Below are 22,922 nucleotides of genomic sequence, written 5' to 3'. Positions count from 1 at the left end.
CAGCTCTGTTTGTGTAGGTTCCTTAGTATTATTTGGCCTCCTTCTCTAAAAAATCAACCATCTGGAATTACTTCCCTGCAAAATTTCATGGCATTATGTGAACTTAGTGCTTGTTGCAAACATGGCTTTCTGTTTCTTACATAATTTCAGGTAAAATATATGTGTTTATTCTTACCTAGTTGCTCTTGGATTTATGTAGCACTAATGGGAGCTAGGCATAAATGAGCTCTGGTCTGTTTCTAGTTACTTTGGAAAGCATTCCCTTTTTCATTATCTAATGTGATGTTTTATTTATGGTCAAAAGGCTTGCAAACAGCATGGCAAAGCACTGTTGGCTGGGAAAAATGTAAGCATAAAAATTCTCATAGAAATCCTCAGACTTTTTAAGAGTTCGGTATGTGGTTTATAAATTTTCTCCTCTCAAATGTTCCAAAAACAAAAGGCAGTTTCCTTTCAGTAAGTGTTTTGTGCACAATTATTTGCAATACAGATTTCAGAAGCCTGCCTTAGATTTCTCTGTTTTGTAAGTGCAATTAATGGCAAGAGGTGCACATTTTGCATCCTCGACTTTATTTGCTGTTGTATGCATTGTGGCTCACTGTAGGAAGTAATTCTTTTTTTCAATTTTTCTCTATTTTCTGACATCTTGATGAAGTTTCTTTCTCTCTTTCCTTCCCCTTCCCTTCCTCCTTCCCTATTCACCCCCCTACTCCTATGCGTTCCCTCTGTTTAAGAGAGAAATAAAATGTGTGACAGACTTGAGAGGGGTTTTTTTCTGGGCTTTTTGTCTCATACCGGTGTTGTAAGAGCTACTGCTTTCATTTAACTGAGTGCTGGAATATCTATAGGAACAGACTAACATGTCTTTATGGGGATGTTTTTTGGTATTTTGTTTTGTCATATTTATATATTGTGATTCTACTCCCAATGGGGACTGTGCTACTATAGGGTATGCGACTGCAGAATGACTGTTCACACCATGAAAAAAAGTGTTAACAAATTGAATAGTAATGAATTAACCTGCAGAAGAAGCATTTTGCCCTAGTACACAGAAACCCTGCATAACTAGAGCATATAATTTTAAATGAAGCAGGCTCTAGGAATGCCTCAATGGGTGTGATGTCGACAGTAGCTCATAATTCATGGATATGAATTATGGCTGAATATCAGGAAAAAACTTCCTGACATTGAGAACTATTAGGTTGTGGAATATTCTCCCATGGGAGATAGTACAAATCCTATTGCTTAAGATGAGACTGAGCACTACGAAAGGTACAAATCCTGGCCTGGCCTCAGTCCTTTAGGGCAAATGAATTAATTGCTTTAACATATGTGTTCATGTCCCTCTAGACAAGTGATGTCCTTTAGCATTTATTTGCTGGGAGGAGCAAGAAAGGCAGCTGTCATACGAGCTACCCTACCTTGTGCTGTGACTGTGCCCCCTCTCTCTACATGTGAATAGATCACTCTTGGGGGTAAAAAAAAAAAAGCGTGGCTGTCTCCCAAGAGCTACCCTGGAGAGTTGCTCTGCTGACTTCATGGAGGCCTTGGCTTGGGACCTAGGGCTCCCTGTTCAGCTGGCAGCTCTGGGGCCTGGGGTCTCCCGCCCACCCTCCACATGGGGTACAGGATGCCTCCAGTCCTCTCCCGGGGTCTCCTCCAGTCCTGATGTGAGCCTGTTGTTTTCAGTAACATGATATGGGCTGAATCGTTTTAAAATTTCCCATTTTACAAGTTAAACATAGATAATGTATTTAGTGCAAACAATTTAGCTTTAGTTCAGGGGGAGAAAAAGTCTTCAACTCTGAGATGGCTACAGCTAAAACTATTAAATCATGCTTGTTTCTTTGAGAGTAAAAAATAAATAGATGCAAGTGGAATGACTGTTTTGCAGTGATTACAATAATGAGCAGCTTAATGTGTACAGGTAGGTCAATGCTTTGAGTTCTGATTTTCTTTTTTTTTTAAAAGCAGGGGTGGGGAGGAAAAATACAAGAAAGAGAAAGGTCTGAGGCCAGAACTTAAAACTAGGAGATGGTAGTCAGTCCTCCCTGGGTTAAACAGGAAAGGAAAAACTGAGAGGGAGATACACTTGCATCACTTTCAGGTGGAGAGGCTTGGCAAATCATGCTATTAGAAATCATTAAAATAGATTTATATAGAGTTAACATAATAAGTGATGTAAGGGCCATGTTTTTTTTCTCTTCCCATCCCTCCCCACCAGTTTTACACATGGAAGAACAAAGTGCAGGGCTCTGGTCTGTACTCACCAGCAGCTGCTTGCTTGCTGGTCAAGAATTACAGTGGCTGTATATGGACAGCCTTAACAAACACATACGTTATATGAAAAAAATACTTTTCTGATTGAAATTACATGGAAAGAATGCCAAAAGAGCTGCCAGAGCAGAAAGAAAGAAACAGTTAATTTTTTCCCTAGATGAATCCTCACAGACTAACAAAAAAAATTATGGAACACACTTCTGCCTACATGCATGTGAATGGCATTGTGCAGGCATAACTAAGGCAGAATTTCACTCCCAAATTAACTCATTTGCTGGCTGCAAAAGTGAAAGAAAATCCTTATAACCAGCTTGTAAGTGTATATAATGAAAAATTACACAGCAGAAAAATGTATTCATATCCTATCTCTAAATCAGCAATGTATTAATCGCACTGATGTTCAGCAGTGTATTTAAATACATTCTTAAGTACATTTCTAAGTACTGCCTGTAAACAACTCTATATGATGGCACATTAACACAGGACAGAGTTTATCTATATACTCTCTCCAGAGAACTACAATTATTTTAAACACTGTGGCAGCCAGTAGTACAGAGCTGGATGATCTGTCGTGTCCAAATCCCAGCCTTCTGGCTGGTCACTGTGCTGTCCTTGTCTCCCACCTACATTACCACTAATGTCTACACAAGCTTTTTTAAACTGTTTCATTCAGCAGAATCACAACTGCTGGAATCAGCTGTGCATTTGCTGGTTCCCATTAACTTCAACTCCAGGAAAGAAAGATGCAGCCAGGGCAGAGGTTCTCCATGTGAGGGCTCAATCCTCCAACTTATATGGAGAACATCCCAATGTGTGAGGTGTTTCAGGGGCTTTCTGCACTGGGACACATTTCACCCAGCAAGGTTGAAGCCACTGTCCTCCTGACAGCTCTTGGGCTTTCCACAGTGCAGCTCCAACGAATGATCATTTCAACACTCAGAAGTCCGATTTTTCTTAACTGCTAAGATTTATGACAGCAATAAAGCCCTGGCATAGCATCCCGTTTCCTGAAGCTGGGATTTGGCTTCCCTCCAGCTGCTTGATTTTAACACCCCTGGCCACCTCTCAGGGAGGCAGGGCTGCCCTGGGAGGGGTTTCTGCCCAGGTAGAACAGCGCTGGTGCCCACCTGAAGCAGGTGCAGTCACAGAAAGGCTTTCGTTTGATACTTTCAGTATTGGAAGATAATTTGTTGTCTTCAGAGAAAACATCTGATTACTTAGAGAAAAGTCCTCTAGCTTTACCTGGATGAAAACAGGACTGTTGAAGGAATGGAGATATATCTTTAAATAGAAGCATTGGTTTGAATAATGCTAAACTCACTGTTTCAGGAGATAATTTTTTTATAATCGAGAATACTTGTATTAATCTATCTTATATTGATGTTCACCAAAAGAAATTCTTCCAGGGCTGGCCATTTAACCTTACGATACCATAGTCACTTGCCTGTGCTTTGGAAATCACTAATTACCTTTTTGCAGTATTCAAAAAGTGTTCCTGAGAGCCCTGCATTTCTCCTGACACTCTGAGGCTTTGCCAGGTGCTGAAGCTGCCTGTGGGTGTATGGCCAAGGATGGAAAGTCTCCTCCTCTTCACAGAAGCAAGGCTGTTGAGGTAGCACCAAAGTGTTAGAAGACTAAAGATTCTGCACCAGTTCTGGGTATAAGGAACCCCGTGGAAGGTGCAGGAAGGGTGAAAGAGTAGCTGGGTTTGGTTGGTTGGGATTGTTGGGGGTTGAATAGTTGGACAATGAGGGCAGATGCCAGGACTGGGTCTGAAGCTGGAATTTGTCCTTGGTGGGCTCCAGAGGCAGATGCAAAAAACGTCATGCAAGTGTCACAGGAAAAAAACACAAGCAAAGGAGAGTCTGGTCTATTTGAAATAAGAAAAGGGAACTGTGTGAAACAAATTCATACCACTCCTTGAAATCTCTAGATAAAATCTATCATGAATTTAATGTCCATTCTACTTCAAATGATTTGTGGTTGTCCACTGGAGCAACCCACAGACAGATGCTAAAAATCTGGGAAAAAGTGTTTTATTTACCCATCTGTTGATCATTTCTATATGCCATTGTACCATGTTGTCCCCTGCCACCAGTGGATACAGCACCTGCTGAACTCAAGTGCTGGACCAACTGGGACTTTTAAGACAAAAGAGAACCTGAAAGTACACCAGCTGGGGCTAAGCCAGTAGCATGAAGTAAGTTCAGGTATTGCTGTGCCATAACTTAGCAATTTTGGAACTCACAGTTCTCCCCTGGGACTGTCCCCTCAGAGTGCAACAATAATACAGCCCTTTGTCATGTGTCTAAATACAGCCCTTTGTCATGTGTCTAAATACAGCCTGAGTACCCAATTCTGATTATTTCAGGGAAGTGGCTGCAGGGTGACATTAGCAGTGCTGCCAGTGATTTTATCTCTGATCTTGCACATTTAGTATATTAAGACAAAGCTTTGTGATTCAACTGATTATTTTTTACATGGGACATTTCGATCCCATGGCTGAAATTTTAAACCAATTGAAAATAAATTGAAGAAAGTAGATCGGAGGGACATCAAGCATATGTAGTAGCTTGGATTTTGTGGTCTGGTTTGTAATTTTTGAAAATGTTTTGGGTTATCAACACTTGTACTGTAGGGTAGGGAGCAAATAAGTAAGGCCACAAGATAAATAATGTGATTTGAAGACAAGATTTTTTTGAAAATGCCTAGTATTCATGTTTATCAAAACTGTGTTTGGGCACCTTGGTACTGCACTAGAAATGAAAGTATTTGTGAACCTCCAGTGACGTTGATCTTGGCAAGAATCCCGAACAACTATTTGTAATTGCTCAAAGCTTCTATGTATTGCAGAACACAAAAAAGTACTTAATGTCAGAAACCAAAATAAATCAGAGGACTTATAATTTGAAAGTCTACATATCATTATCTGGAGCTATCTTTGCAGACTGAATTTCTTTAAGTTTGGCTTTAAGGACTCTGTAGAGTGTTAATGAAGGTGTTTCTCTAACAAAACCGCCACACTACTTCTTGGGATATGTATAGTCAGTGCAAAATTTCAATGTTTTTTATACTGTTTGAATAAGGTGTAGTGTCATAAGGAGTAGGCTGATTTCACCAGCTCATTTTGCAGGTAGTTGCCATGATTGTTTGTTATCGGTGGAATTTCTTTGAGTCTTCAATCTTTTGTAATGTCATTGTGGTCAGAGAATTGCAAGGGACCCAGTTCGTCTACTTTTCTCCAAGGCAGCACCCAGTAGTGGAGCCACGATGCCTGCTAGTGCTCATGTTTCTAGGTGGTTACAAATGTAAGGTAAAACAACCTGATCAGTGCTCTAGGGTAGTTTAAACTAGTGACTTTTTCTAATTGTGAGCAACTAAAAGCAATTACTGCAGCCCAGCTGATAAGTGGTGACTTTCACAAGCACGGTGCTAAACCGGAGCACTTGCTTTGATCATCTGTTAGTGCTCTGTAGTATGAGTTAAAACTGTTTGTATTGGTGATAACCTGACTTGTGTAAAAACACATTTGCTTTAGCTAGATGCAGATCAGCAGTGTCCATATGAATATCTATGAGCAAATGTGCGCGTTTGGGATTATATTCTCTCTTTATTATTCTATAGGAAGTCTAAAAACTCCTCAGACAGGATTGGTCTCTATTAATGTCCAATAATGATGCACTGCACATTTTGTCAGTGCTTTTGCACTGAAATAAAAAAAGAACTCCTCAAGTGCGCTTTTAAAAAAAATTTCCTCTATGTTTCTTTTTCTGCCACATTTTTTTCATCTCTTTGTGAAAATCTAAATTCATCAGGAAAGCAGGCTAAATTGAGTTTTTACCTGCAGGGTATGTGACAGGACTGTCTGCCTGTGCTTGTCTCCCAGTTCACAGCTAAAGTGTAATCCTGCCTGATAAAGTGCTGCACTGCCATTTGGATGTATTCCTGTGTGTGGCTCTTTCGGGAGGGCTTTTGAGGCACTAGCAGGGTTATAAGCCTGTGCAGGGCTGGCTGTGACAGGTTGCAAAATGCAAGTGATCCCATTGCTGAAGTGAAGAGGAGAACTGAGAGTGTGCTTACCCTGTCAGTGTTGCTGCCTCATGTTAGGAGCTCCCCCAGCACCTGCCCTCAGGTAGTCTTTCTCTGCTATGCAAGAGGAGGACTTTCTCTACCCATGCCAGACAACCTAAAGAAAAGACTGTTTTCAAAATGATCCCAGGGACATGGAGCAGAAGAAGAGGAGTCTGCAGGAGTTTGCAAGGCTGGGCCAGGTCATGAGAAGATGCTGTATAGGTGATCTAGGATACCTGTATTTTTATGGGAGACTGGGGGAAGCTTGACGTTGGGAAGGAGTGCTTGGCTGTATTTTGTATACAGGTTTTATAGTGAGTACTATTAATAGGATGTATGATGCCTTGAGAGGGACGGTTCTTGTAAGCGGTTTGGAAAGAGTGAGAGAAGGTGTAATTCAGCAATGGTGTGTACACAGGTAAAAATACCAGTGCTTTTCCACATTCCCGGTGGAACAGGCATGCTTCGGCTTCTGCATGCCTTCCCAAAATAATTATTCTTTAGGGAGATGAGAAGAGAGCTGTGATATGGCCACCTTTACACAGTCCAGGTTGGAATTAACCTTGAGTACAGCGCTTTGTCTCCATTGGAAAGGAGTGACTATTTTAGAAAGGATTCTTCCCCCCCCCATAATACTGTATGTTATGTTTTTGTATCACTGTTTCCTCACATCCTCTTTCCCCTTCCTTACCCCGGTAATGAGGAAGCACGCTCTTTGTCAAAAGCCAGCATGTTGTTTTACCCAGATTCCAGATCATTATTAAGAGAGAGACTTGGCAGTGTATTGGTGGGGAAGGGAGCTGTGCCTGCTATATTTCACTGGGACTGGTGCATGGAGTAGAAAAGCAGATGTGTGTGGACTGCCAGAGAAATCGCTGACTGATGCTCGCGCAGTCTGGGTTCGGGGAGCTGAGACAAGACGAGGCAAAGCAGGTATGACTGATAACCGTGCCAGAGCCTGAGCACCCGCCGTGCCCACTGCAGGCAGCGCAGCCGGGGCGGGCTCAGCATCCGCCAGGATGGACGCGCCGAGCCTTGGCTGGGGTTCGTGTACTCCCTTTGGTTTCCCCCCTTTCACGCCGAACACGAGGAACAAGCAGAAGTTTAACTGCTTGGGAGGAAGCTGGCTATGTCTTTTTTTTTTTTTTTTTTTTTTTTTGGTGTGCTGTTTCACCTCTTTGTTTTTTGGTTGGCTGCAAAACCTGAAGCCAAAAGATGATTGAAATGCCTCTCCCGGGGGAAGGGGGAGCTGAGCTCACCGCACCCCATCTAGTGGCTTCGCCTCAAACTGCTGGCGAGAAGGAAATGCGGCAGGAGAAGGAGGAGAAGGAGGAGGAGGAGGAGGAAGAGAGCTCCTGCAACTCCCGCCATGGGCTTGGTAGGCTTCGGACACCGCAACACCTACGTGGATGATCCAGGGATGCTGGAGCAGCTGTAGGATAAGGAAGGGGTTTAAGCTGGCGGTCAAACCTAGGGTGGGTAACACACACACAGGGGCCTGCATCAAGCTTGGAAAGACCGTGAGACAGGCCCTCCAGAGTTAGGAAATGTGAGAATTAAGCTGCTTCTGAAAGCTTAATTTGGTCTCTGTTTGCACAAGCATTAAGATATGATCTCTAATAATACCACATACTATTCTTTGTCACATGTCAGTGCACAGAAGGGATGGTGCTCAATTTCTCCTCACAGTATTTTGTTTCCTCTGTTCAGCAAGTAGATCCTGTCTGTCACACACTGCTAAAATCTTTTGAAAACAGAATTTTTTCACAAGGTTTCCTTTATAGTGTTAACAACAACAGGGGCCAAGGTGTCCTTTATTTTGAGTTGTCCCTTTCAAGACCCCTCAGACCATGTTTTGCAGACTGCCTCTGCCACCTACTTCATTTAACAGCAGTTAGCACAGCACTCCTGTGTGTCAGACACAGGGATCAGAGCAGGCTCTCTGAAAAGGAAGCCCACATTATTAGTGTTCTCAGAATGGGGTAAACGGGTAGCAGTGTCAAAAATTAGCTCAAGGGACTTGTCTAGCATCGCAGCAAAATTGTGTGGCAGGGACAGGATCCCATTCTCTAGGTCCAGGCACAGATGCCTTAGCTATGAGAAATCCCATCTGTTCTTGCAGCCCCCAGTCTCTCCCTACACACCTTTCTGAAGTGAAGCAGCTTCTTACAGTGAGAGGTCTTGTGCAGTGTTTCCTGCTTCATTCGTAGGTCAGCTTCATCCCCTGCACAACCATATGACAGGTAGAGCTGCTGCTTTAATTTCATTTCTACTCAAACCCCATCCCCTGGCCCTTTCTCCTCCTTCATGTCAGCACTGGCACTGGAGCTCATTTGATTCCTGGGTGAGCCTGCTCGGGTCATTAGACCAAAATGAAAAATATTCTTTTGTGTTTTCTGAGTTACTTTTCTGCCAGATTATTGCTTTGAAAGGGCTCACCGAGGAGTACCGAGGAGAAACTGCTGGCACGAAGAGGGGCCTACATTGCCTGGGCTGTGAGAGGAACAGGGCCACAGCAATGGTGAGCTAGACCCTTTTAAGTGGTTTGGTGTCCTGTGCTGAGTTTATAGTTTCACAAGGATGATAAGCTGATGCAAACTGGTGCTGCTGCTGATACATGAATTCTTCTCATCTAATTATGGCCTAACACTACTGCTAATTCAAATTTGTGAGGCCAGGCAAGGAAGCTTAGTGGGGAATGGATCTGGATTAAATTCAAGGCATCTTAAAAAAAATAGTGTGGTTTCTTGCTTGTTTATTGTTTGGCTGCATGCATGCATCAGCCATCACCAGGAGTGATGGGACCTGTGACGAAAAAGGGCAGAAACATTTCTTGCAATGGTAGCTTCTGCAGGTCTCTGGTGTTCATGAGACTGAACCTTCAGCAAGATGGGCTGTTGGGAAGTGTCGTGGCTAGCTCTTCAAGGACCGTACCAGCATAAAAAATCCAGAGAGATACTAGAGGAGATGTGCACTGCAGTCTCTCATAGTGGCAGCCCATAACTTTTGAATGCCCCACAGCTCCTTGGCATTTTCATAGACTTGGAGGTGAAACTGCCTTTTTAAGGTATGTTGAGAATAAGTGCATTATGTAGCCTGGCTTTGTAGGTCTACCGTACACATCTCTGCCTGTTGAATTCAGGTGGTTGCTGATGACAGTGAAGGCTTTGCATCCTGGTGCTGGTAAACAGCACCAGTTTCCAGCTGGATCTACTGACAGCAGAGGAGTGTGAAGAGTGACTTGGAGCTTTGGATCAGTATTTATCAATAGTTTTATCAGTTTTTATCAATGATCTAGATGAGGAGATTGAGTACACACTCAGGAAGTTTGCAGATGATACTAAGTTGGAAGCAAGTGTTGATCTGTCTGAGGGTGGGAAAGCTCTGCAGAGGGACCTGGATAGGCTGGATTGATGGGCTGAGGCCAGCTGTATGAGGTTCAACAAGGCCAAGTGCTGGGTCCTGCACTTGGTCTCCAACAATCCTGTGCACTGCTACAGGCTTGGCGAAGAATGACTGGAAAACTGCCCAGAGGAAAAGGACCTGGGGGTGTTGATCGACAGCCAGCTGAATACGTGCCAACAGTGTGCCCAGGTGGCCAACAGTGTGGCCAGCAGGACTATGGAAGCAATTGTCCTCCTGCACTGGTGAGGCTGCACCTCGAGTTCTGTGTTCAGTTTTGGGTCCCTCACTACGAGGACACTGAGGTGCTGGAGCAAGTCCAAAAAAAGGCAATGAAGATGTTGAAGAGTCTAGAGTACAAGTCTTAACATGGAGCATCTGAGGGGACTGGGGTTGTTTAGTCCGAAGAAGAGGAGGCTGAGGGGAGATCTTATTGCTCTCTCCAACTACCTGAAAGGAGGTTGTAGTGAGGCAGGTGTTGGCCTCTTCTCCCTAGTAACCAGTGATAGGTTGAGAGGAAATGGCCTCAAGTTGAGCCAGGGGAGGTTTAGATTGGATATTAAGAAAAATTTCTTTACTGAAAGAGTGGTCAAGCATTGAAACAGGCTGCCCAGGGAAGTGATGGAGTGACCATCCCTGGAGATGCTGAAAAAAATGTGTAGACGTGGCACTTCAGGACATGGTTTAATTGGAATAGTGGTGTTTGGCTGACGGTTGGACTCGATGATCTTAAAGGTGTTTTCCAACCTTGATGATTCTATTATTTGCTCCTGTGTTTGCAGATATCTTCTTCAAGTTCTGGTTCCTTCTGCCACATCCCCTCCAACCTGACCCACCCCATCCCTGTCTGTTCATTTCAATTTCATTCACTTTGGGAACTCATTCTCCACCAGAATCTGGTCCAAGGCATGGTAACTAGCACAGTGAGTCCCAGTTCTCACTTCCCTTCACCTTATTAACTGAAAATTACACTTTCATGGTCAGTAGTGTTTACAAAATTAACTTCTTCAACAAAAAACACAAGCCAGTTGAGGATGCTTAGTTATGTATCTTTTCAGTATTTTGGGTTGATCACAACAACTTTAATTCACTCTACTATTCTGCAGGCTAGTGATTTAAATTATCCTGACCTTTCATCCTGTTTCTCAGCAGCCCATGACCATGCACTAATGTGGGATTTGTGAATTATTTGTGATTCTGTCTGAACATGGTTTAGCCCATGGATTCTGACACTGCTCAATTTAAATAGCAACTTCTTGTGCTAGGATATTCAGCTTGGTATTTTAAGAAACATGGTTTTGCTTCTGTTTCCTGAAAGGATGCTTTCTAAATCCACAAAGAGTTTTTTAAGAGACAGGGCAAAATTTCTGTTACGAGTGCTCCTTTGGACTAGTTCTTTCTGATCTTTATTATTAGGAATCACAGTGCATTTTTCATAGCAGTTTTTCTGAAAATTTTAAACAGGACTGTTATTATAGAAAGCAGAAGAAAATAAACATAGATTTAGTCTAAACCTATTAATGGATTTTTTCCAGATATACATTCTCATTTCATTTTTTGCGTATTAATCTAAAAAGTAAGTGATCTGTTCCTTTTTTACAGAAATATGTGATTTTGCTGCCCAGGATAAATTTCTTTGCCTGAACTTGAAAATCATCTCTGAGTCTGCCATTTCCTTTCCTTGGGAGCCTGTCTGTGGGGGAAGGTCTAGGAGAGCAACAGTTCTGCCTTGTTTGTGTTAGAGAAACCAGTCTTTGGTGTTACCTACTCTATTTGATTGATTTCTGTGTTACCTTCTGTGTTTGTTTGCCCGGTAGTTAGTACATTTTAGAGTGGGGTCTTATTGCCCATCCTTAGCAAAAAGAATAGTGTAAATTATATTTAATTCTGTCTATCGTGGGAAAGCATCAGCAATAAGACACTCATCTCCTGGTACTTGAACAACCGTTTTGGTGGTGATGAGGACATTAAGCTCTGCCAGGGCATAATCAAGTGCCTGTTTTTTCAGGGTGCCAGTAGGAACGCACAAAATTGAGGGAAAATCTGGGCTGCAGTCCTGTCTCAGACAGCAATGTTCCTGCCTATGGGTATGTGTCAGGGCACAGCTGGGCTGGTGACTCCATGAGAACAGACCTCAACATGGGTCCAAAGTCCACCCAGGAGCCAAAGACAGGGCTGGAGACATGCTGCAATGTACCTACATAGGGTCCATCCAGGCCAGGTGTGGGTGCCCAGGCCTGAGCTGAAATGGGGTTCCTCTGCCCGTGCGCAAGTGATGTTCAGGGAGACCTCAGGCTGCTCAGGGCCATTAAATCTTGTTGGTGCCCTGAGCACCCTGACAGAATGTTGTCTGAGCGGCCTGTCCGTTAAAGACAAACTCAGCTTTCTTGCAGTCCCTGGCAGGGACTCCGGAGCTTTCTTTGAGCAGCCTAGGCATGTTAACAAAATACTACACGGACGTTGCTACTTCTGCATGCCGTGCTTGGGCATGCTGGAAGTTACGCATGTTGCAGTTTCAGACTTTTCTTCAGATACCTTCAGATCCCCAGATGTTTTCTGGGAAATAAAGCAATTTTTTAAGCTTTTTTCCTGGTGTTAAGCATGAGACGTATCCTTCCAGCCTTCTCTGCTATATCTGATGCTTTAGGTATGTGCTGGACTCTCTTGTAAAGAAAGCATTTTGTTTGTGGATTCCAAAATATTTTAAGAGAAATGTGAAAAAACTTGCAGCGGTGCAATTCTGAAGGTTTCAATTATCTATTACGAGTGAACTCATGTGTGTCGAAACCGCTGTTTTAATATAGTGAAATATGGGCACATCCCTTCCCCATGTAGAGTTTTCCAAATGGAAAATGACATTTTTCTTCTTCTCCTGGAATGACTTCAAGACTTAGTGGGAAGAAAAAAATTGTTATGGTTACTTTAAAATAGTATGTTAGTCAAGAATGGAGAGCAGCATAGGAAGAAGCACTGAGACTGAGAGAAAATAGTGAAAGATTCAGCTTTTGGGGCGGGGGGGGGCAGTTAGAGGAGCAGGGAAGTAAGGTCTTGCTGAATGTGTTGAATTCTTTTAAAGCCATGGGTCCTGCAGCAGCACCAGTAGGATCCATCCAGGAAAACACAAGGGGCTTGTGATGGCTTGGATGGTGTTGCGATAAAACTGGCATGGGGATGAAGAGGTTGTGACGTTTCTAGCTCAGCTGATGGAGTTATCTGTGGATCTGTGGTGCAGCCAGACCAGACCTATACCAGTTAGAGTATGAAGGCTCTGCAGCGGGACCTGGACAGGCTGGAACAATGTGCCAAGGCCAGTTGTGTGAGGTTCAACAAGGTCAAGTGCCTAGTCCTGCACACAGGTCACACCAACCTTGTGCTTCGGGAAGAGTGGCCGGAAAGTTGCCCAGAGGAAAAGGACCTGGAGGTACTGATTGACAGCTGGCTGAATATGAGCCAGCAGTGTGCCCAGGTGGCCAAGAAAACCAACAGCATCCCCATTTGTATAAAAAATAGTGTGGCCAGCAGGAGTAGGGAGGTGATCGTGCCCCTGGTGAGGGTGCACGTCAAATATTGTGTTCAGGTTTGGGCCCCTCACTACAAGAAGGACGTGGAGGTGCTGGAGCGAGTGCAGAGAAGGATAATGAAGCTGGTGAAGGGTCTAGAGCACAAGCCCTGTGAGGAGCCTCTGAAGGAACTGGGATTGTTTAGTTTGGAGGAGGGTAAGGGGACACTTTATCGATCTCAACAACTGCTTGAAAGCAGGTTGTATTGAGGTGGGAGGAAATGGCCTCAAGTTGCACCAGGGAAGGTTTCAATGAGATATTAGAAAAAAATTCTTCACTGAAAAGGTAATTAAACACTGGAACAGGCTGCCCAGGGAGGTGGTTGAATCTCCATCCCTGAAGATGTTTTAAGAACCATATAGATATGGTGCTTAGGAAAATGGTTTAAGCACTGGACTTAGAATTAGGTTAATGATTGGTAGAGTTAGGTTATGGTTGGACTCTATAATCCTAAAGGCCTTTTCCAACCACAGTGATTCTGTGATTCTGTTACTTGTTCTCAAAAGAGACTTTGAGGTACAGTGCTGATCATCTAAGGATTTGGTTTTTTGTTATGGTGACTCCTCTTGCAGGCTTCCCCTAGTGAGTTGAGCAAGGTTGATGCTAATGTGTTACTAGAAAAAATACTTCCTGCATATTTGCTTTGATTAGAGGTTACAGGGTGCAATTTGACCGTAGTAATACTAACAGAGATACTTGTCATCTACTGTTGATTATTCTCCTTTTTTCACTTTGTTTCATTATCTTTGGAGCAGAAAATACCAGTAGGTGAAAACCCTTTGCGGTTGAACTCAATGGCAAAACTCGCACCATGTTCACCAAGGCTAGAATTTCATACTTACTGTGGTCAGTCTTTCCCCACAGTTATTAAGTAACAAACAATTGAACAATTCACAGAGGAATCCTAACATTTATTTATATAACCTCCTTGGGGAGAAATAATAAGTAACATTCAGTAATAAATGCATAATCTTCCTACAAATGATGTATGAACCAAAGAAAGGTGAACTGTATCTGGTACTCTGTTCTCAAGAGATAATTGGACCAGCTGTGGTCTGGCCAGCACTTTGGGGAGGGGATTGGAAATGAAATGCATATTGTTTCTTTGCCATGAGCAAATTACAGTCTTCTCAAGTGAGTTTGTAGGTACCTTCTGTACTGGAAAGAGACATCTTCTCATGTTACTTTGCCCTCTGGAGAGCCATGGAAATACTCAGTTTTCAAGTAGCAGTAGTTGAGCCAACAGATTAGGCTGTTAATATTGTGGAAGGTCATTATTGACTCCATATGTCCTCTGGTAATGACATCCTGGTTCTGGAAACACACTCGTCTCTTGCGTCATCTGCACAGGTCATTAGAGATGATAAGCATGACTTCTTGGTGTGTACTGAGTCTTGAAGGGGCTATGTTCAAGCTGTGCAGTAGCTGAGGAGGAGATTTCTTGGCTTTCCTCACAGTACCTCCTGTATTTCAAGCAACCAAACAGTTCAGGGCAGTGAAAAATCTATGGATTTTTTGTTGTTTTTCTTTTTTAACTCTGAGTAGAAGAATCAAGTTCAGTTTCTGACAGGAATTCTTAGCAGAGCAGAGGAATGTCTGTGGACTGTATCACAGTTTTCAAATTTCCTGGGACCAGATACCATCCCTCATTGTGTCTTGAGAGATGCCGTTCCTGTTTGCCCTTCTTCCCTGCTTGTTAGTGTTTAAGTGACAATAAACAGGGGAAGGTGGGTTGTAAGAAGGAGGAACTGACAACCCCTTATTTAATGTGTGGAAAACAACCAGATGCTGTTTCCTATGTGTGAAGTGTTTGGCATAAACTAAGCAAAACTGGGTAAGAAAAAAAGCACGTGTTATTGTTTGTTAGGCAAGTGAGGTGCGTCACTGTCACCCCAGTACAAAAGTTGGAGGTGCCTTTGAAGCATCATTGCATCTGGCTGAGCTCATAGGCATTATGGTTGGGAACATTTGGTTTTATGAGTATTTGACTGTAAGTTGTAGACTCTGTTTTTGAAAGTAGGTGCCAGAACATTATCTGGTGCCTTTCGTTAACAGAGGTTTGGCATACATGAGGAGTTTTGGCTTGAAGCAACTGTCTTGATGTGCTGAGTACTTGTGTCCTGAGTTTGAAGAGTGTCCATGACTGTAATCTCCTGCACAATATCACTGATGTTTGTGTATCGAAGTGTTCCTGAGCAAACACCACTGCCTTCCAGATCACTGTCAAGTATAAATCATCCATTTGTTTTTGACCTAGAAAGCTCTGCATGTTACTTATCTGTACCTGAGAAGTTGCCTCCGGCCTTACCAAGGGTCTGCTACAGATCATACATAAATTTCATAGGAAGGGAGCTGGTGGAGATGTTGCCCTCTGTAGGGCTGCTTGGACTCGTTTTTTCTCTTGGTCCAGGAAAGTACAAGTTTGTTAACCATGGGCCTCCCTAGCTTTGGGAATTGTGTGTGAGGGGCAGAGGCTCACAGGGGATCGTTTCTGCCCCCTCTGATCTCCTTATATCTGTCCATCTCATGTAATTTTCTGGCACCTGTCGCCTTGGTAGCTAAGTGTGTTTCTGAGATGACCATGATTTTTTTTTTTTCCTCTTCTTTTCTCCTTCCTTTTAAATCAGTCTTTAATAAAGTTGAGAATTCTTTCACAGGGCTTTATAAACATGTGTTATTAAATTTTAAATCTGTTTTGAAAGTGCCTCTATCCTACTCCCTCCTAGTAAAGTGACCTTTTTAAATGGAGGGAAGTGGGTTTAGATGACAGTCATGATAAATGCGGTCATGTTCACTCAATAAAATAAGGCCCAGTGCATTTGAGGATAAATCAGTGAAATGTACAGCCCCACCTGTCTGTCTCCATCATTCATTTCCACTGTCACTTTCACAGTGGCTGATGGATCACAGTTGCTGTAAAATTAGACAGCCTTTAATCTCATTTCATCCTGATTAGCTTCTCCTTACCCTTTCCCTCTAACTCACTGACTGACACGCTAAAAACTCACACCAGGCTGTGTTTGAGCGTGGCGTACAAACTTCTCTTCAAATACCCTTTTTGCGGGGCAGGCAGGTGTTCCACTGAGTTGAAATGGAAAAATGAGAAGATGGGATTTCCACATTATTAAAACAAAACAGCAGACAGAGGCTCGTATGAAATTAATGAAAGCAGCAGCCCGGCCAGACTGTGTGATGGGGCAAATTCTTCCTGTTACACCTTGGAAAGCTCAATGAGTTTGAGAAGATTATTCCTACTAGAGGCTGAATTTAGCATGCTCTCTGCCATGTAGTTTTGACTGTATCTATGAAAGGTTATACAGATGTGTGTTCAAAAGGAGTTAGAGATTTCTGCTCAGATTTTCTAGGGCTTTCAAGGAGCATTTTTTTAGCAGTAAAAAAGAGATGTTCATTCCCATGGTTTTTATTTCTGTGTATAACTCATTATTCTAAGGGACCCTGAAAATGGTTGGGGAGAAAGACTGCCATGCTGACGATTTCACAATTTCAGTGCCAAAACTCCCTTCTTAGATGTCCACAGTGTTACTCCATTCTCCAGTTTTGTGCAGCCCCCTGCAGCCCTGTGGGCAGGTTCATGAGACAAGAACAGAGTTTTCCCCAAAGCTCTGTAAGAAACAAAGGTCATAGTAAAAGTCTACAGTGCTTTATTGCAGTCACCTTTCCTTCTAAAGCCCAAATACTACCCTCCTTTTTAAGGCAAGCTTCCCTTTAGCTTTTCTGTGAGTTATGGGTGGTAGTTCAGGTCATTTGTGCCCAATCCCGTACCAGTGGGAATATTGCCATAAAGTTAAGTAGGAGCCGGGATTAAGCCCTTAGTTTTCAAGGTTTAATTATCATTATAAGTGTGGGAGTCTTGTTGCATAGTTTATATGCATGGGAATAGCAGAAAAGCTTAAAATATAATTTCTTCCTCTACTGGCCCTGTTTATGTCACTATGGAGGATAAATAAACAAAAGTGTTTGCAAAATTGAAAACACAACGTGAAAAATATGCATGTGTGCTAACTGCAGGCAGTTCTTCTGATAAATGCTAGATCTCTCCAGACTGATCAAAGGAAGAGCCTGGTTGAGATCTAGTTGGAAATCGTAATAGAGTATTGGATGAGGTAAGAATTGAAGCCCCTGCAGACTGATCCTGGGAAGTCTCTTCTTGGGAGCAGGGGTCGCAAAAAGCATCTAAACAAGCAGCAGATGTCCCATGGGAGACTCAGATTCATTCTGTAGTACAACCGTCTACAAAATCAAGGAAAGTACTGGTTTTTCTGAGAGAGATAATTTTAAAATGGGAAAATGACTGAGATTAAACAATGATAAAAATATGATATGGGGGCTAAGAAGAAAGCAAAAATCCTTTGATTATTTTGTCCCGCTGTAGGAATCAATAGGTAGTATAAAATCTTGTGCAGTGCCTAGTAAAGGATTACTTCCCAGTTATATAAAGTGTACTAGTAACAAATAACCTTACTTAATGAACTTTCACTGTACCTGGCTGCTCAATTTAAGAACTGCTTCACTTACATGGCTTGTAAGAGCACAGACTATGAAAATTATATTTGACCTTTACAAGAAACTAAAAATGTAACTTACTTACTCGTCATTGCCTTGGCAAAAACTTCAGTAAGAAGCTTAAATGAGCCCACTTGATCTTTAAGAAAATGTGTCCTAAATAACAAAGCTGTGCATATTTATTATTATTATTTGCATATGCTATACTGCACAACTGCATTCTGAGAAAAATAAAAGATAATAAAACAAATGAAATGAGAGATATATCACCCAAAATAATCCAAGTGTGAGATAGGCTGCCTCTTCCTTTTTTTTTTTTTGGCATTGGCAAAAGAGCACAGAGTAAGAGCTGGCCCTGAGTCATATTGATTTCCCACTGCACTGGTTTCCTAAGTGCTCTGTTGATCCGTGTCAAGCAATAAGTTCCCTGCCTGTACATGCACATCACCTCCCCATTTGTCCTCACCTAGATTTAAGGTGCCCATATGATGAGCTGAACAAGGACATAATTTTTCCTACTGGTGTCACTGGGCCAAAACTACTCTATGTGCTATGATAACTAATGCTGTGTATGTTTACATTTACCATATAATATCACAACAGTGCTGTATGGCACATCACAATAATATGTACTTATTATGTATATGTGAGCCCCTATTTCTGTGTCTTAGTACTTGCACTGGAAAATGTAAATTAAAAAATCTATTATTGTGACTGTAGTTGGTCCGCAGTAATCCAGACATCTCCAAAAAAAGGGGGTATTGCAAGCCTGATGCCACAGTTTTGATCTTTGTTAACAAAGGACTTCCTGATTAGATGAATAGAAAATGTGTGGTTGTGCTGCTAATGACATTGTACAGGAAATTAAGCGTATACATTTGGAAAAGGCATTAAATCAGCAGGACCTTAATTTAAAAACTTAAAACTGTATGGAAATGCAGCTTGTTCATTGCTGTGTAATAGAAAGCTACAGAACACACTGACTCTTCTTGTGGAAACATTACCAGCAGAACAAAGCTGAGCTGAGGTTTTTTTATGTTTCCTTGCATACTGAGATTCTTAGCATCTGCTTATTGTCAGGGAAATATCGGGCAACTTCACCCCTTTTTACAAGTTGTTTTTAGAGCTGCATCCACAGCAGTAGGGCAGGTGGGGGGTTGCTGAGGGACCAGAATTACAGCGTTTTTTCTCAATTATTTGCAAGGTTGAATTACATAGGATTGCTATGTAAGTGGCTTTGTCTGCTGCTAGTTCAGTGGGTGTGCACAGTTGTAGTGATGCATTTCCCTGTTATTTCATACAGATTTAATCCCAATTTTGTATTTTATACCTTTGAAAATACTTGATGAAGTCAGTGCCCTGAGCTGACAAAGAATTCTTGCTTTACTTGCAGTTATGCCATATAACAGTGCCCATCACTGTGTCGTGGAAGTAGAAAACTTCTTGTTTGTGCTGGGAGGAGAGGACCAATGGAACCCTAATGGTATGTACAAAATATTAAAAATTGCAAGCATTGTTTGCCTTCCTGTGTCTGTCAGGTCAGCTGATATAGTTGTTAGCAATGGATTTTGAGGACCTTCAGCCTAGTTGTTGAACCTTGTAAAGGCTGCTTTTAGATATTGGTATAAGTATCCCGTACTTTAGCAATAGTGTCTCCGTCATTCATCAGCTCTCACATCCCTTGAGAAATGCCACAGGCAGCAAAACAGACCCTTTCAAGTGCATACACCAGGCAGCAGCTGTTAAGAATTTTAACCTTCATTTCCAGTCTCCTTCCAGTCATAATGTAATAGTGCAATTGCAGTAGATGAATGCTTCTTTTCTATTGTCAAACCAGATCCTTGCAGCTAAAGTTGTTAATGTGTTAATTATCTAGATTTTGAGATTCTTCAGCTGGACCCTTTTTTAGTCTTGTGCAAGAGCTTCTCATATAGATTATCTTCTGCTGCCTTCTTTGATTTGATTATTTCATAAATTTACTGCAAAGAGAAATTAAACAATTTAACAGGTTTCTGAGCAAAGAAAAAGGAGAATACCATGCCTTGCAAAATTCACAAAAATTTCAAGACATTGTTAAAAAGCTTGCACATGAAGAAAGAGTTGTAGTTGTAGCAGTCTGTGTAACAGAGATAATTATGACCGGGAAACCATAAAACAGCTTGCAGGTACACATTTTTACTTCGAAACACCAGAGGATCCAGCTGAAATTACATATACTGCATATATTTTATTGTGAATGCCCCATTTCAGCATCTGCACTAAACCAAATTATAGAAAATTGTTACATCTGTTCACTTCCTAAAACCTGAAACAAACAATCCAGTCCACCCTGTAAGCATATTTCCGATGTAGTTAAAAAGATCACTAAATGTCTTAGGAGAAGCTCCCTTCAGTTCTATTGTTGCATCTCATTTATATTAAGCAGGAGATAGTGAGGTATCATTAATGACAATTATTATTAGGAGCATCAGAGACATCTAAAAACTGAGGGCCCCTGTTGTGCTTTGTGGTAGGCATATGGATAGTAAGAGGCAGACCTTGTTCCAGACAGTTTATAATTAAATCGCTGTGTCGCATAAAGGATAAAAGAAAAGAAGTATAATTACCCACAATTTAGAGATGTGGAAACTGAGTCACAAGGTGTTGGAGAGATGTTAGAAGGGGTGCACACCCTGCATCTGAGGTAGGAGTAAAGCTCAACTATTTGTGCATTTAAGTAGTACCTTAGGACTAAGGTCACTTAGGTCAGCTCCTGAGCTGAAGATGTTGCTGAAGATACCTAACAGCATCTTTGTTCTGTGAATACCAGCACTGTGTTCACCATACATTTCTTTAGCCATCAGACCAGCAGATTCTTGAGAAGCTGAATGGACCCCAAGGAGTGCCCATGCCCTTTCCATGCTTCTCCTTGACTTCCTGACGACCTGGAGAGCATGGGAGACACTTCTGCTCACTTTTTTACATCCTCCTATTGCTACCCGTTTCCAGTCACAAAGGATCCCCACACTAGTGAACACTGATGAGAGCAGGCTGCAGAGCACAGGCATAGATTGAAGACCGATGTTCATAACCTTCAGGCACCTTTTGGCATGGCTGCAGAGACGCCTTCCTGTAGAGCGCAGAGAGCAGCATCTGCCTCCTTTTGTCCCATTGTCCTGCTAATTGCTGCTGATGATTTTTGATCACTTGTCACAGTTGCTTCCTTTTGACAGGTGCTTCCTGACATGTGTAACCTCCTGACTGATGAGCAAGGCAAAATAATAGATACAGTTCTCTTTCAAACCAAAGTCCACAATTAGTCTGGAGTCAAACCAGTTGCACCAGGCAGCTTCAGTGGGTCATCAAGTCCTCTTCCTGCCATCACAGGCCTCACGTAGCCCCATTTTGTAAATACTCCCAAGTGGCAATCAAAAAGCAGTTGGATTTTTAGCCCCCACTACTCCTGTTGGAAAGTTGTTACAGAATCCAATTGCTCTAAATAACTAGGAGCCTTATTCTCATTCCCAGTAAAATTGATTCTTTGACTGTCTCAGTCACCTTGTTCTCATGCCAAAGTTGGCCTTAAGCTTAATAGTTTTTTGCCTCCTGGAGATTTGTTCCTCTGATGTATTACAAACAGTGTTCCTACCACCTTTCAGCTTTTGTTTTCCTAGGTGCAACAAGCCATGTTCTTTGTCTCCTGCTGTAAGGTAAACTTTCTGTTCCTCCTGTCACTGTAGTAGCTCTTCTTTGCACCTGTTTCTAGTTTGATTTCATCTCCCTTCCCGTGAAGTGCCCAGATTTGTATCCTGTATTCCCACTCTAGGCTCACTAAACCCTTCTCTACCCTGAGCTATACCATCTTCTGCACACATGGTATTTGTAGTGACCATGGTTATGACATATCTTCTGTTAGGACGCCATGGTACCCAAATCATACGTTTGTATGACAAGAATTAAAAAGCTGCTATATAATCAGTGACCACTGGAATCCCCAGTAATTCTGAAAGATTTAGTGAATATTGCAGCATTAAAACCTCCTGCTAGAAGTCCAGATTTATGATTGATACTTACATTGTTTTGAAATCCTGCTTTTTGAAATAGAAATAGATTAATGAATGTCCTAAATAGTGACACCTAGAATGTCAGCCAGATGCCTGCTGTTACTGTTTTGCTGTTTTATTGAATCAATAGCTCTCAGTGCCTCTTCTTCTAATTGTTTGTATAGACTAAAGGAATTCAGCTAGGGATGAAGAGCAAAGCCTCACTTCACTAAACCCAGTGGGGAAGAGGACCAGTTGCCCTTAGTGTATGGGGATCTCTCCCTGTGTCTTGAGATGTGTTTGAGTGGTGCTCAGCATAAAGGGCTTTGGTCCTCATTAGGCACCACACTGGATTTGAGGGGAAATGTTGCATTATTAACCAGTCTTCCCCTTTACTCTTGTCATATAGAACAGGCTCATACTAAGCAAGGAAATGGGTTTGCTTTCAGATGGAGTGGTCAACATGGTTTCTTTCTCTCTTTCCTTGTAGAACATGATCTTAAATTATTATGAATATAAAATCTAGCTGTGTTGTTATTCTTCTCTACAATCTTGATAGCCCGTTTACACATGCTGAAGTAAGTGTGGAATGAAACAAGCAAAGCCAGCCAATCCTACAGAGACTTTTCCAATGCAAAAATATTCACCTTGTAGAACACCCAGTGACCATTTATAGAACTGTGACATGTGCAGTTGGGTTATTCTGCTGGCCTGTGAAGCCTCTAATTCAATTTTTTAGTCACACATATATCAACAAAGGTTTCTGTTTCTGAGATCCTCATCTGTTGAAGTCTCAGGTGTTACAGAAAATTGCCATACACTCTCTTGCTTCAGTTTTCTTGCTCTGATGTCAATCTGCATGTAAAATAAGGTGAAATCTTAATATCATAAAGGCATGAATACAGTTCTTGGGCTTGACAGCAGGGATAAGCTATTTAGCTGGTGTGTGTTGCCTGTGTTTCATATTTTAGCTAACACACTAGGAATAAAACTCTTAATATTCCCCCATAGATGCAGATGTGTAATACCTTCTAACTTAACACTGGAATTACATGGTAGAATA

At 42.1% G+C, this 22,922-nt stretch overlaps 1 protein-coding gene across 1 annotated transcript in view; it reads left to right on the top strand.

The window, feature by feature from the left end:
• The window catches only part of KLHL14 (kelch like family member 14), a 62,658-nt gene that overhangs the window by 25,364 nt on the left and 14,372 nt on the right, over nt 1–22,922 (top strand). The window contains exon 3 of the mRNA XM_051612269.1: nt 19,231–19,320. Coding sequence (XP_051468229.1) covers nt 19,231–19,320 — 90 coding nt within the window. The remainder of the gene's footprint in view (nt 1–19,230; nt 19,321–22,922) is intronic.

Source organism: Apus apus, chromosome 2, assembly GCF_020740795.1.
Source record: "Apus apus isolate bApuApu2 chromosome 2, bApuApu2.pri.cur, whole genome shotgun sequence".
Taxonomy (NCBI): Eukaryota; Metazoa; Chordata; class Aves; order Apodiformes; family Apodidae; genus Apus; species Apus apus.
The sequence above is the reverse complement of the archived record's forward strand: the minus strand, read 5'-3'. Positions and strand labels throughout refer to the sequence as shown.